Below are 14061 nucleotides of genomic sequence, written 5' to 3'. Positions count from 1 at the left end.
ATTTATATATATATATATACCATACATTGTCCTCGAAAGACCTTATTTAACTTTCCTTCTGTAAGTATCGTTATACAATATGAATAGGTGTGAATAAGAGAAACTGTATGATAACCCAGGGTAGAAATTTACTTGAAAGATTTATCTTACAACTGAAAGCATTTATACTGAACTTTGTAGTATTTCTTCTCTCACCAACTCTATGCCATCCTTTCCTTGGTGAGGGGGAAGGGGATGGAGAATAATAGAATGTGTAGGAAAACCGATTAATTTGGACTTACTGGTTGTCTGGGGTTATGTTATTGTAATCATAATTTTGAATAGGATTTATTTTTTAACGTTCTTAGAACTTTCAATGTCAGCTTTATTTGTAAACTGTGTTTTAAATCTTGAGTTTCAAAGTTACTACATTTAATTTTTAGACATGAGAATCAGTGGCAGACTACAAATGCATTCATTTTAATCTCATTTTATTTCAAATTCTTTAAACTTTCAGGAAGCTGGGGATTTTAACTCATGTGTAAATCATTCTTACACATTTATAATTGGACAAAGTAAATGCGTAAATCATTAATATTATACATCTCATAAGTAGAAAATATGAGTGTGTTTAACATTGAAGTGAAATGTCGTTGTTGGCCAATGTACACAAACATACGCTGTTCACCTTGCAGAATTTCATTTTGTCTGACAAGAAGAGTGTTGAGGAAAAGGCAAATATCATAGCAGCTACTGTAATTGAATTGGCCTCTGAATCATATAAAGCCAGGAAGCCTGACAGTAACATTGTCTAAAACCTTAAAAAAATATTATGGTGCATGTGATGTGTATCTACTTGAGGCTGAAATGAATGGGCTATTAGAAAAAAATTGCTTTTATAGGGAAAGGGGAGAAAAGTAATGATATTTTTAGAAAAATATGTTTAAAAGTTGAGGTGATTTTTTTTCCTTGAAATGTCTTGGTTTCTGTTTTCAAAGGAAGCTTTTAATCTAATTATGAGGCTTCTTTGGCTTTAATTTTTTTTCCTGTCTTTTTTCCTTTTTTGAACTTAATTATTATAGTTTATATTTTTATGCATAAATAATTGCTGTTTTACTTGATATATAGTACCTAGAAGAATCCTGACATGTACCAGCAGTTGTTTTATAAATATTTCTATTACTGGGAATAAATACAGCCATTTCTTAATACCTGATTCTCATATGTTAGGAGTGGTTGATCATAAAATTTTATTTGAAAACTTTTCCATATTATTTTATCATTCCAAAGGATAATTGACCTGTGTCAAGGTGGCCTTAATTTTTTATATTTTATATCTATTTACTTCAAAGTTTTAGTTATTTATACTTAATTAGACCACTTACAAAATTAGTCAGACTCCAATTTCCATTGCAGTTTATGAAAGGAAATGAGTCAGAGGAAAAAAAAATTTTAAAGGTAAAATTATGACTTACACAAATATAAAATGAACCACATCTGAGATTTTATTTAACTTATTATTAATGAGAGAGCCAGTAATATCTTACAACTAGTTCAGGTGACTGTACAAGTAGGTGCAAAACTGACGCATTCATAAGGCAATAATCAGTTGCATTTCACCAGACATAGTTCATTTCCTTTTCTGTGGACAAGTATCATTTACATTGTTTTAAGTTTTCTACAACTTACAGAGTGGTAAAATCGCTCTAAAGCCATGAAAGGCTGGGATAATACCAAAGGATGCATTTGACAGGATACCAAATGATCTTTTAATGCCCATTTCAAATTCTTTCACAGTTTTCTCTGTTTTTATTTCTTGTTGTCTTCCATTAGCCTTTCAAGTTGATACCAAATCAAATCATCCTGTCAGACTAATATATAAACAGAAGTTTTGTTTTGTTATTTTTAAGTAGCCACATAGACATTATCCTTGTAGTTTCTGTCTCTTAAAGTGGTAACCTACTATTCTCATTATTTTCTGTTAAATTTGTTTCTAGTGAGTTTTTGCATTGAGATTATTGATGCTAAAATTTCAGATCTTTTGAAAAGTATATGCTTAACCTTCAGAAATCAAGGGAAAGAGTTGGAGATTGAGAGGGTGTAAAGAGACTGCTTTCATTTTTCAGAAGAAACATTTAAACCTCTCATGAGCCATTTAGAACTAAAGATATAGATGTAAAATCAAGAATGAAGTTACAGAAATGCAAAAATGACAGAGGAAAAGGGAAGCTAGAGAGGCAAAAGTTTTGTTCTAAAGAAAAATTTTTTAGTTTACCTTTTGATGATAAAAATTTAAAAACGTATGTAAAGATAGAGAATAATTTAATAAACCCCCGTTTTTCACTTACATGCAGTAGTATCAACCTTTTTATACACTTGCTTCATCTGCCTCTTCTCTTATTTCTTTCCCCAGAAGTATTTTAATGCAAATCCTAGACATGAGGGCTTTCCCTCCTAATTACTTCAGTATGTATTTTAGAAAGTAGTATCATTTTCTTTCATAATCATACCATCATCATAGCTAAGAAAATTAAGTAATTCTCCTCAACAAAATTAAGTATCCTGTGCATATTCAAATTTCTCTCTCTCAAAATATAGTTTTCTGATTGTTTTGTTCAAATCATAATCCATCAAGGTCCATACACTGCATCTGGTTGCTATGTCCCTTAAGTCTGACTTTAGAACAGTGCCCCTCCCCTCTGTTTTGTTTGTTTTTAAACATGTGAATGTGTTGAATAAATCTAGTCCCACATTCTAGATTTATCTGATTGCTTCTTTGTGATTTTGACCAACTTGTTTCTCTGTATACCTATAAATGGAAGTTACGTTTTTGGCAAGAATATTTTATAGGTTGTGCAACTGTGCTTCATATTGCTTCACATCAGGATTCTCTTAATCTGGCTGCTCCATGTTTAGTGATGTCACATTTGATCAGGGGGGTTGGATGGTGATGGCCTTAACCCCTCCTTTGGAAATGTGGTTTTCCCCCTTATGGCCAGCAAGTGATTGTGGAGTGGTGATTTGGCACTCTGCAAAGGATCCAGTTCTTTAGCAACCTGAGAAGTGTTTTTGATTGAGGAAATATGATCCTCCTCTGTCTCAAAAGGCTTGGCTAAATGTGTGTCTTCAGGAGGAATCTATATAGAACAGTGAAGAAGGAACTCAGACCAGCCAATTCAACTCTAACGGAATAAAAGATGTTGCAGCCACATTTTTCTCCTACTCAAGAGTAGATTTAAGATGTAGGTAAGACAGATTTTTTTAAAAAATCAGAATGATGATGAGTGCATAAGAGTTGACAAGAAAGGAAAGTTGATCATAGGTAATTGTATTTAGAAGACTAGGTAGTGTCTGAGTGTCCTTAACTAATACCACCACAAAGACTCTGATCTAAACTAAATCCAACAATAACGACAAAAAAACAAAGCCCCTGAAATGCCCATTTTCCCCCAGTAAGATAAGCTTCAAAGAGTAGAAAAATCTAAAAAACAAAACCAAATCTCAAATCTCAGTCTAATTTAAAAATGTTACTTCATTGGAGAGGACAGCCTAGGTGATGAAAACTACAGAAGCAGCACCACGTGAAGCGGGCGTGATAAGGCTGATTTAACTACGTTGAAAGTGACAGAAGAAGAATGACTTTACAAATGTAAGATACATCCATTTCAAAAAATTGCTAAACTTGCGAATACAGCAGAGAAGCTTGTAAAACTTTCATTGGAGGTTGTAAAGAGAAGAATTGATGCTCCAGAGCGAAGACTCATTGATGCTTGGAGATAGAGGAACATAGCACAACCAAATTAAAACATCCAAAGCTAGAAAGTGTCTAAACAGTGGAAGCATATTGAAGACACAAGGAAATCCAAACTGCATGTAACAGTGGTAAGGATTCATTCATGTCTTTATTTCTTTGACTTTGGTTTCTATATCCAATTTTTGATTTAGGTAACATTTCTCAAGATAGGTTTTTAGAAGAATCCCAGAGCATCATGCATGAGAAACCTGACATGAACATCCCTAGGTAGTTAAATTTATCAAGTGTTTAATCGTCATTGCAAAGATAGGCTCTTAAAGATGCCAAGGTATAAAGAGAAAATTTAAAAACACTTAATAGTAAGAATGACTTTGGATCTCACTTTTCAGACTTTGGAGAACTGTAAGAGTTTAAGGGGGAAAGAAACAAAACCAACCAACCAAACAGAAACCAGTGGAACTAACACACTTTGCTATGGTATCTAGCCAAACCAACTTTTCTTTCTTTTAAGGTGGAAGATCCCTTAATAAATGAAACACATAAAACAATATGTCAGTGAAGTGCTCAGTAGCAGTAGGGCTCTTTACAGAATCCACTGATGCTCGAGAATTAGATAAAATATATAGTTTAGTTTGTTTATATATGATTGTGATTATAGCTTGCACCCTGCTGTTCTTAGAAAACCACAGATCATGTAAAGGAATTAACAAAAAAATGAGTTGAATAGTACAAAAATAAGATTTAACTGACATTAGAAACTAAATGCTTGGAAATAGATGTATATTTTCTTCTTAAATGTGCATAAATCTATAGCAATAGTGGTCATACAACCTTTTTTGGACAAAAAATATGTGTATGTAATATAAAAAATGTTATGGTTCAAATTGTCAGAACACAGTACATTAAAATTAGCATAACAAAAATTAAAAGATGGGTGAAAGTTAAAATAAAATTGTGTATAAGGCAAGAGAGAAATCCATAAACAATAAGAGCAGTGATATAGTTATGTTTTCATGGGTTGCTGTCAAACTGACGTGTAAAGGAAATTTTATCAATATAAATGTCTATATTAATAAGACAGAAGAAGAGAAAAGAAATAGAGTAATGTGTCCCAGATAGGGAAAATACCATTAATAAAATTAAGCAGAAATAAGCAAAATTACAATAGTTGTTTCTTTGGATAATTTAGTCAAAGTGAGAATCATTGGTTAGTTAGACAAAGAATGAAATGTAAGTATGATCAGGAGAGGAGCTACAATAATTAACATACAGGAGAACCAAAAATAGTTTGAAGAATGTTATTTTTAGTTGGATATTAATTAATGGGCCAGGTCAAAATCAGAAATAAAGTGTGTGCATGCATGAGTGTGTGTGTGTGTGAGTATTGCCAAAGTGGATGCAGCTAGAAGTAGAAATTATAACTAGAATGAACCTCCTCAAATTAAATTTTGAGGAAAGTGGTAAGGTGTAATTAAATCAAATAAATAAAAACAACTGTATGGGCTTCCCTGGTGGCGCAGTGGTTGGGAATCTGCCTGCCAATGCAGGGGACACGGGTTCGAGCCCTGGTCTGGGAGGATCCCACATGCCGCGGAGCAACTGGGCCCGTGAGCCACAATTACTGAGCCTGCGCATCTGGAGCCTGTGCTCCGCAAGAAGAGAGGCCGCGACAGTGAGAGGCCCGCGCACCGCGATGAAGAGTGGCCCCCGCTTGCCACAACTAGAGAAAGCCCTCGCACAGAAACGAAGACCCAACACAGCCATAAATAAATAAAAATTAAAAAAAAAAAAAAACAACTGTATTAGAAACCCAAAGAGTCATAACAAATAAGTAAAGAAAAGGACACCTAGCCCTGATGGGGATTAACTTCGGAGAATTTTTTTAAAAGTTCAAAGAACAAATATTCAGTGAATAATTAATTCTAGCTTCAAAATATAGAAAGGGGCATTGTTAATTATTTGATGAGCAAAATGTTAATCATTTTGTGAGCAAAAAGATTTTGTTTTGACAACTTGATAAGAACAACACCTTTAAAAGAATTTATGGACTGGTGTCATTAACCAGCCAACGATACAGTACTGCTTAACAATAATGATTTGCAGTGAGCAAGTAAATTATCCTCAGATGCATGGGTAGCATAATAAAAGAGAAGCTATTAACACAGAGGAGGAAATTTAGGACTCATCTTTAATTTCTCTCTTCCCTTCCTCTCTGTATCTTGCCAACTAGAAGATTTTGCCGACTGCCTCCACAAGGCATTAGGGATGTATTCCCTTCTCCATCAGCATTGCTACTGCCCTAGTAAAAGTCACCATCATCTCTTCCCTAGGTTAACTGCAGCCATCTCCTATTTTAATCTTCTTGTTCCACTTTTCACCTCAATCCCTAACAACGTATTTTCAATACAGTAGCCAGAATTCTCTTTTTAATGTCATTTCCATGCTTTCAGTGGCTTCTCATTTAACTTTGAATAAAAATCCAAACTCCTTACTTGGTCTTTAAATCATGTAATTTGGCCACTGCCTGCATCTCCAGCTTTTTCACGTGCCACTCTCCCCAGGTTTTCCTTGATTCCAGCTATTTCACGTGGAGCCTCTTTCCTCCTTACAACCCCTCTACTTGCCGATTTCTCAGCCTGGAACATTCTTCCCTCAGCTCTTTATGCAAACATTATGTGCCTAGGGAGGCTTTTCCTGATCCCCCAATCTCCAATAGCCTGTCTTCCATGCAGTCATTCTGTAACACAGTTTACTGTTTAATTTCTTTGGGTACTTAACTAAAGTTCCCTTGTTTACTTATTATCTGTCTCCTCCCCCAGAAGGTAAGGCCCCTTTTCACTGCTATATCCATAGTGCCTGAGACCATTTCTGAGATGCTTAGCGAATATTTATTAAATTATTGCATGATGGTAATAATAGGAAAGGTAAGTAATAAAATATTGTGTTAAAAATAGAAAAATTGGGCAATGCAGTTGAATAACAGTTACATTCTCTCAGAAATTTAGCATGCAGCAGATTAATAGTCCACGATGGGGAAAGGATGCTTATAGGAAGTAGTGAAAAAATAGCAGTGGTCTAAGGAGTTTGGGGTTTTAGTCTGACCCACTCAGCTAACTTTGAGGTAGCTACCTAATCTAACATTCAGCTTTCTTCATCTGTAATATTAGGAGAGCAATAAGTCCTGGATGTTTTATGTATGTACTTGTATGTTTGTGGGGTAAGGTCCTGCCTCCTTCCCTCCCTCCCTCCCTTATAAGACACTTTAATGATAAGTATTCAACACTGAGCCCAAGATTTCAAAAGTGGTTCATATCATAATACCAATTCAGATAACAGGTAAAATACCTGGCACAGTGCAAGGTACCTAGAAAATGAACAGTAAATGTTAGTTCCTTTTACTCCTAGTTGGAACCTTTAGGCTGGCTAATCCCATATTTATCTCTAGATCTTCCATGGGATTCTTAGAACTGTGTATTCTTGTTATGAGAGTGTGTTCCTCTTTTCTCTTAGACTGTAAACTCTTAAGAGTGTTTTTCTTATGACATTTATCATAACCATTTATTCATAGCTTGTGTTCTCTAAATGTTTGTTTAAAATTCAGCATGCATTTGTTAAGTACCTATTATGTGCAGTGCATGAAGTTAAACACAGAAAACAAAGGAAATAGAAAGGCATATTCTAGCTGTAGAGTGGGAAAACATTGCTTACTTTAAAAAGAGATGAAGGCATATTTAATAAGATTTGAATTTATAAAAAATAAAAGATGTTGACACAGCAAAATGTAATAAAATTAATGTGGAAACGAAAGTGAAAAAAGAATATTTTACCAGCATATGCAATAAAATCTTACTATGCAAAACAGATGAAGATTTGATGGAAATATGTATGGTCTGTAACAGGATTCTGCTTGATAGGTAGAGGAGAAAAACAGTTCACAGATGAAGAAATAGTAACAGAAAACCTTTATAAAAGTATGTATAGTTTTTCTAGCAATTAAGGAAATGTAGCTCAGACATCTCCAAAGTGCATTTTATTCAGTAAAAGATGTACTCAAGAAACATATAATGTGATGCCAAAAAAAAAAAAAAAAAAAAACACATTAGTACATGTAATGCAAAAGTATTAAAAACAACAAAAGTGGGTTCTAATCCCTTTTTTCTACGCCTTTTTATCAGTACTTCCATGCCAGCTTTTTACAAAACAGACTTTATTTTTAAGAGCAATTTTAGGTTCATAGCAAAATTGCGTGAAAGGTAGAGATTTCCCATCTACCTCTTGCTTCCATATGGAAACAGGCTCCCCCCACTATCAAAATCCTGCACCAGAGTGCTACATTTGTTACAGTAGGCGAGCCTACGTTGCCCCATTATTATGGCCCAAAGTCCATAGTTTACATTAGGGTTCATGCTTAGTGTTGTACATTCGATGGGTTTTGACAAATGTATAATGACGTGTGTTTATCATTATAGTACCACATAGAGTAGTTTCATTGCCCTAAAAATGCTCTCTGCTCTGCCTGTTCCTCCGTCTTCCCCCAGCCCCTGACAACCATGGATCTTTTTAGTGTCTCCATAGTTTTGCCTTTTCCAGAATGTCATGTATGTAACTAGGATCATACACTATGTAGCCTTTGCAGATTAGCTTTTTTTTTTTCACTTAAAAACATGCATTTAAGGTTCTTCCATGTCTTTTTATGGCTTGATAAAAGCCATAAAAATAGCCAGCACTATATCTTATTAGTGCTGAATAATATTTCATTGTCTGCTTGCATCACAGGTTATGCAGTAACCTACTAAAGGACATCCTGGTTGCTTCCAATTTTGGCAATTACAAGTGAATAAACAAACGCTAAGCAGTTTTTTGTTTCCTGCCAGTCACTTAACCTCTCTAGGGCTCAATTTTCTTCTCTGTAAAATTTAACTGATGATTTCTAAGGATTCTGAGGTTTGAAATTATGTGGTTATCTAGATAGAAATCATAAAATCTTAGGTTCTGTTGCTTATGAATAACTCAGGTGTGTATGTATGCGGATGACATTATAAGGTGGTAAAGCCTTTCTGGTGAAAGCAGTCTGGTCCTATATAACAAAAATTATACTCTATTCTTACTCTTTGATTAGATCATTCTATTTTAGGGGGTCTCCCTCAAGTAAACCCAAATGGAGATTAAAAAATAACATCTTTTTTTTAAACGAAGGTTTTCATAGCAGGGTAATTTATAAAAGCCACATAAAACAAAACTATGGAAACAATGCAAATGCCCAGTCGTGGGGAAACGCGAAGTAAATTGCATGAGGGCAGGGACCGTGACTATTTGCTCTGATCAGTGTGTACCTAGCACCTTGCTCAGTGTGATGTTCTAAATATTTGTTGAATGTAAAAGTACTGAATAAAATAATTTAAGGGAAAGGGAAGAGCTTTTACTGAATATAAAAGATGGTAGGAGATGGCACTCTCTTCTCTTTGTTTGCTGCTTTGCATCTCTCATTGCTAAATTCAGCTGTGCCAGCTACTACCTGCTGAACTCCACACTTGGCCCTTTACTGATACCAGTGAAGGCCTTAGGCATGTGATGTAGCAGCCGTGACAGGTTGGCTTCTCACTCGGAAAAGAACATCAACATGGTTGTAAAGGAGTTAAAACAAGAGTAGACTGTACGTCCCAGTTTTGACAGGACAGTCTCAGTTTATGCCTGATGTCTCAGTGTAAATCTTATTTTAATAGCATTTCCTTTCACTCCCAAAGGTATCCTTGTTTGGACAGTAGGTCACCATGTAGCTGAGGGTCTGAATTTCTTTTTACTTTAGTGCTATAGTTGGGAAACATTTTCTTCCTTTTTTCAGTTCAGTTTACTTTAACAAACATTTATTTAACACTCAATACATATTAAATCTACTGTATTGTGAGATACAAAGAAACTTCAGACAAGGCCCCTATCACCAAAGAATTTCACTTTAATGCTTTTTCCTCTTCAGTTTATTTTGGTAACTTATAGCCTCATTCAGGGTCAAAGGTCTCTTAGACCCAAGCTCTTGCCCTGGCCTCGACCATTAAAAAAGACCCTTTTCTGGCTTGCCTCTGGTTGCATGCCCCCCTCTCCCATGGGAGCTAAGGGAGTAGTCCCTTTTAAGAACCTGTGCCCTCACCACATGACACTCTGGTATTTGGGATAGTGGATTTCCTCGCCTAAACACTTTGGAACCCGCTTTCAGGGCCTGCATGGACCTCTTCCTTTGGACGCACTCACACAAGGTCCCTCACTGTGCCAGGTAGGCCAGGGGTGGGAGGAGAAGGGAGTGGACAGCAGGCCAGTGGCAGCAGCTGGGGTAGGCTCCCTGCAACCTTACATGTGAAATTAAAGAATTCTAATTTTGTACTTGGCTGTCAGAGTCATTTTTTTTAAAAAGGTACAGCTTTTTTTTTTTAATATTAATTAATTAATTAATTAATTTATTTATTTCTGGCTGCAGTGGGTCTTAGTTGCAGCACACGGAATCTTTTGTTGTGGCGCGCGGGCTTCTCTCTAGGTGGGGCGTGGGCTCTGTAGTTGCAGTGTGCGGGCTTAGTTGACCCCGAGGCATGTGGAATCTTAGTTCCCCAATCAGGGATCGAACCCGCGTCCCCTGCATTGGAACGCGGATTCTCAGCCACTGGACCACCAGGAACGTCCCTGTCAGAGTCATTTTGATTGTCTGTTCCTCAAAGTAGAATAAAACATTTTTTTATGTAGTCATTTTAGATGTTTAAATATATGGTATCTGAGCCTCCATTTGCATTCTTGCTATGGACCCCACAAATATCAGGAGCAGGACCACTCAGAGGAAAACCTAAAATCCGTAGCCTGACCTGTGAGATCCCACAGTCTGCTCCTGCCTCCTTCCCGCCTCTGCTGCAGCTGCCCTGGCTTCCTCGCTGCTCCACAGCGCTCCAGCCATGCTCCCTTCTCAGGTTCTGGCACTCACTACTGCTTCTTGGAATTCTCTTCTTCTAGGTACCCATGCGACCTCTTCCCTCAGGTCCTTGTCCTTTAGGTCTTCTCCCCACTGCTCCAAGTCATTATTTTATCAGTGAGAACTTATATTTTTAAAACTTTCCTACTCCCCAAGCACTGACTCTCCCCTCCCCTGCTTTTCTTTTCTTCCCTTAACATGCATCACTATCAAACATTTAGAAGTAGTAAAAACCTAAACTAGCTTTTCCCCTTAAACATCTTTCTTTTAAAACCCCTTAGGTATTAAGACTTTTTTCCCTTAAAAAAATTGCTATTTTAGTTTTCATGTCTTAAAGTCATTCATGTACCCGCTTTGAAGAAGCACATAGTTCTCTAAGGCTAGTACTTAAAGCGGCAGTCTCCCTATCCTGCCTTCAGTTTCAAGGGTAACTATTTGCAACTCTATTAAATGATTATTTCGGTATTTCCCACCTTATCTGTATAACGTGCTTATATCGCTACTTCCTAACTTTTCGGTTTTAGGTATTATCTATTTCTTTTCCCCCATAGAGGATGAGAATTAAGTTCTCCCTTACCACTGTCACACCCTGTGCATACACACACATGTATCCAGCTCTCCCCCTTCCCAATATGGTTAAGTTGTGATTTTGGTTAGATAAAGACGCAGTTTTTAAAAACTGTAAACACTAATCACAGCTGAGCCATGTCGTATACTGTGCTTACTTTTCTTTACCCGGCATCATTTTATTTTTCCTGGAGTTAAAAGTTGTCATGATTTTGATTTGCTTACTTTTCTAGGTTATTAGTATCATTTCCACCCCAGACTGTCCCAGTCATGTATATCTTCTTTCAGTAGGTTCACATCTATTTTCTGTTGTTTTCTTTCTCTTGAAAAAAAGCTCTCTGCGTCTTCAGATATTCTCTAATCTGAATAATGTTCTCAGGATTGGCTCGAGTTTGACAAATCATAGAGATACTTCCAAGAAGGCTTATTTATCCCCAACAGGACAGTGGGCAGTCATTGCAAATACAGTTGTTTTTTGAAGATATTATATGAACAAATCATGTAAATATAACTATTTACTATGGATTTGTATATGGTTCTCTTTCATATGTTGTAATTAAGATACCTTTTATTGCAGAAATACAGAATGTATTCTTATATTTCATTGTTTTACATAGAGCATATTAGGAATTACTGGAATAACCTTAATTAATTTATATATGTGTATATATTTTGTGTTGTATTCTTTCTTTATAGGCACTCAAAATTAGAGAGACCTGTAATTGCCCACCACTTTCTGGACCAGACCCTCGATTACTGTTCAAACTCAGCATGAAGAATTTTCTTGAAGAAGCAGAGAAAGGAGACCTAAATATCACTGTTAAACCGAAAATGGATACTCTTCCCATTCAAAACGAGAAGCAAATACCATTAACGTGTATAGTTGAGAAAAGAACTGGCAGTTGAATTAAAATTTATGAGACACCAGATATATGACGAATGCAGTAATCCTTATCATTTTCATGTTACTTTTTAAAAAATATTGTTTGAAATGAAAAAAAAAGGGTACTCAGGGTCAAATCATGTATATTACAGGTATTATCTAAATTCTTGTACTAGGTATTTATTTTTCATAAAATATTGATATATTTTAATCTATTTTAAAATATCTTCAATGAGGAAAATGTCACAGAATAAATTTATATTACACATTTTACTCTGTTATATACTTTTGATTTGGAAGGCAGAACTCTAGTGGATGAAAAATCAGAATATCAGAATGTGCAGTAATTGTTACTGTCGAGAGGGTTCCAGCTGAGCCTAAACTGAATTTCAGAGTCCGGGTGGTTATGATGAACTGGGAAACTGACAGTCTGAAATATGCAGAAATTGGTTTGCATTAGCGTGGGATTATATGGAATAGGGGACCTTGAGATAGAGAGATTCCTGGTCCTTGCTTATGGCCGATGAGGGATTAAGAAGAAGCTGAAGAAGCTTTTTTCATAGGGAGGCACAAGTAGTGCTGTTTGTGGTCCAAGTGGCCAAGGGAGAAAATGGGGAGAGAGGATCATCTTCTGCATAGTGTGCTTGTGTTGCATTGAAGTCTTAACAGGAAGTCATGTCATCTTGGCCTCTTGACGGTATTAGTTTGGGTATCTCTAGGGTTCTCAGAGAAGACAACCACCGTATTCTCACTGAGGATCACCAGGAGATGCAGGGCCGAGGCGCGGCCCCCAAGTTGATCTTCCTGGGCAGCAGACATCGACAAAGGGCTGAATGAAGATGAGAGAAGCACAAGACACATCCCTAGTGATACCCAGAAATTACTGTATTAGTTAAATGTGGAAATAAGTTTTAAAAATGTATTAGTATTTATGTATTATTAGTACTCCCACGCTGGTGAAGTCCAGTGATGTTGAGGTTATATTTCTAAGACAGACATTTTTCTTATAAGACACTAAATCAAATAAATCATTTCTTAGAATTAAAGGGAAATAAACTACCTTTTATTGAGTTTCTACTATGAGCTGTGCCCATGTATTACACAACCCTGTGAAGTAGGTTTTATTGTAGGCATACCTCAGAGATACTGTGGGTTCGGTTCCAGACCACTGAAAGAAAGCGAATATCGCAATCAAGTGAGTCACAAATATTTTGGCTTCCCAGTGCATATAAAAGTTATGTTTATACTATACTGTAGTCTATTAAGTGTGCAATAGCATTATATCTAAAAAACATTGTACATACCTTACTTAAAAAATAATGCTGTTGGGAAACTGAGACTTTGTAAAAAATTTGTAAAAAACACAATATCTGTGAAGTGCAATAAAGTGAAGCACAATAAAACAAGGTATGCCTGTATTTTCATTTTACGATGAGAATTAGGCTTGGAGAGGTTAAATGATATACCCAATGTCTCTCATCTAGAAAGAGCAAAGCTAGATCTGTCTGACTACAAATCTGTCCACTTCCACACTCTCGGCATCTAAAAACTAAGCTATCAAAAGAAAAAGAACAAACTCTATTCTCAGTTGTTTGTTAGCTTCTTCATGTATGACTTCGATACAGGTAAAAATCTCCTCAGTACAAAATCAAGGATCGCTTATATTATCTCTAGGACGATTTTCCAGGTCCTCCTCTCAGACCCTTCTATCTAACTTCACATCAAAAGCCTGGAGTGAGGCAGGATAGGAGTGGAACCTCTCGCCCTGCCTGTGAAAGCCTGTGACTTCTCATTTGGGGTGTGTCCTGACACAATTACATTTTCTTAGACAAAATATTGACCTAGTTGTTAAGAAGACAAGTCCAGAGCCTGTTAATGTTTCTCGGGGCTTACTATAGATTGCTTGTAAGCAATTTCCTGATCTGCCCA

General features: G+C 36.2%; 1 protein-coding gene across 2 annotated transcripts in view; it reads left to right on the top strand.

Moving 5' to 3' along the window:
• Positions 1-13478, top strand: part of OMA1 (OMA1 zinc metallopeptidase) — an 80333-nt gene extending 66855 nt beyond the window's left edge. For both annotated transcript variants that reach the window (XM_068537989.1, XM_068537988.1), the window contains exon 9: positions 11946-13478. In XM_068537989.1, coding sequence (XP_068394090.1) covers positions 11946-12155 — 210 coding nt within the window. In that variant the 3' untranslated portion in view covers positions 12156-13478. The remainder of the gene's footprint in view (positions 1-11945) is intronic.
• The last annotated feature ends 583 nt before the right edge of the window (positions 13479-14061 follow it).

Source organism: Eschrichtius robustus, chromosome 3 (genome assembly GCF_028021215.1).
Source record: "Eschrichtius robustus isolate mEscRob2 chromosome 3, mEscRob2.pri, whole genome shotgun sequence".
NCBI classification, from domain to species: Eukaryota; Metazoa; Chordata; class Mammalia; order Artiodactyla; family Eschrichtiidae; genus Eschrichtius; species Eschrichtius robustus.
The sequence above is the reverse complement of the archived record's forward strand: the minus strand, read 5'-3'. Positions and strand labels throughout refer to the sequence as shown.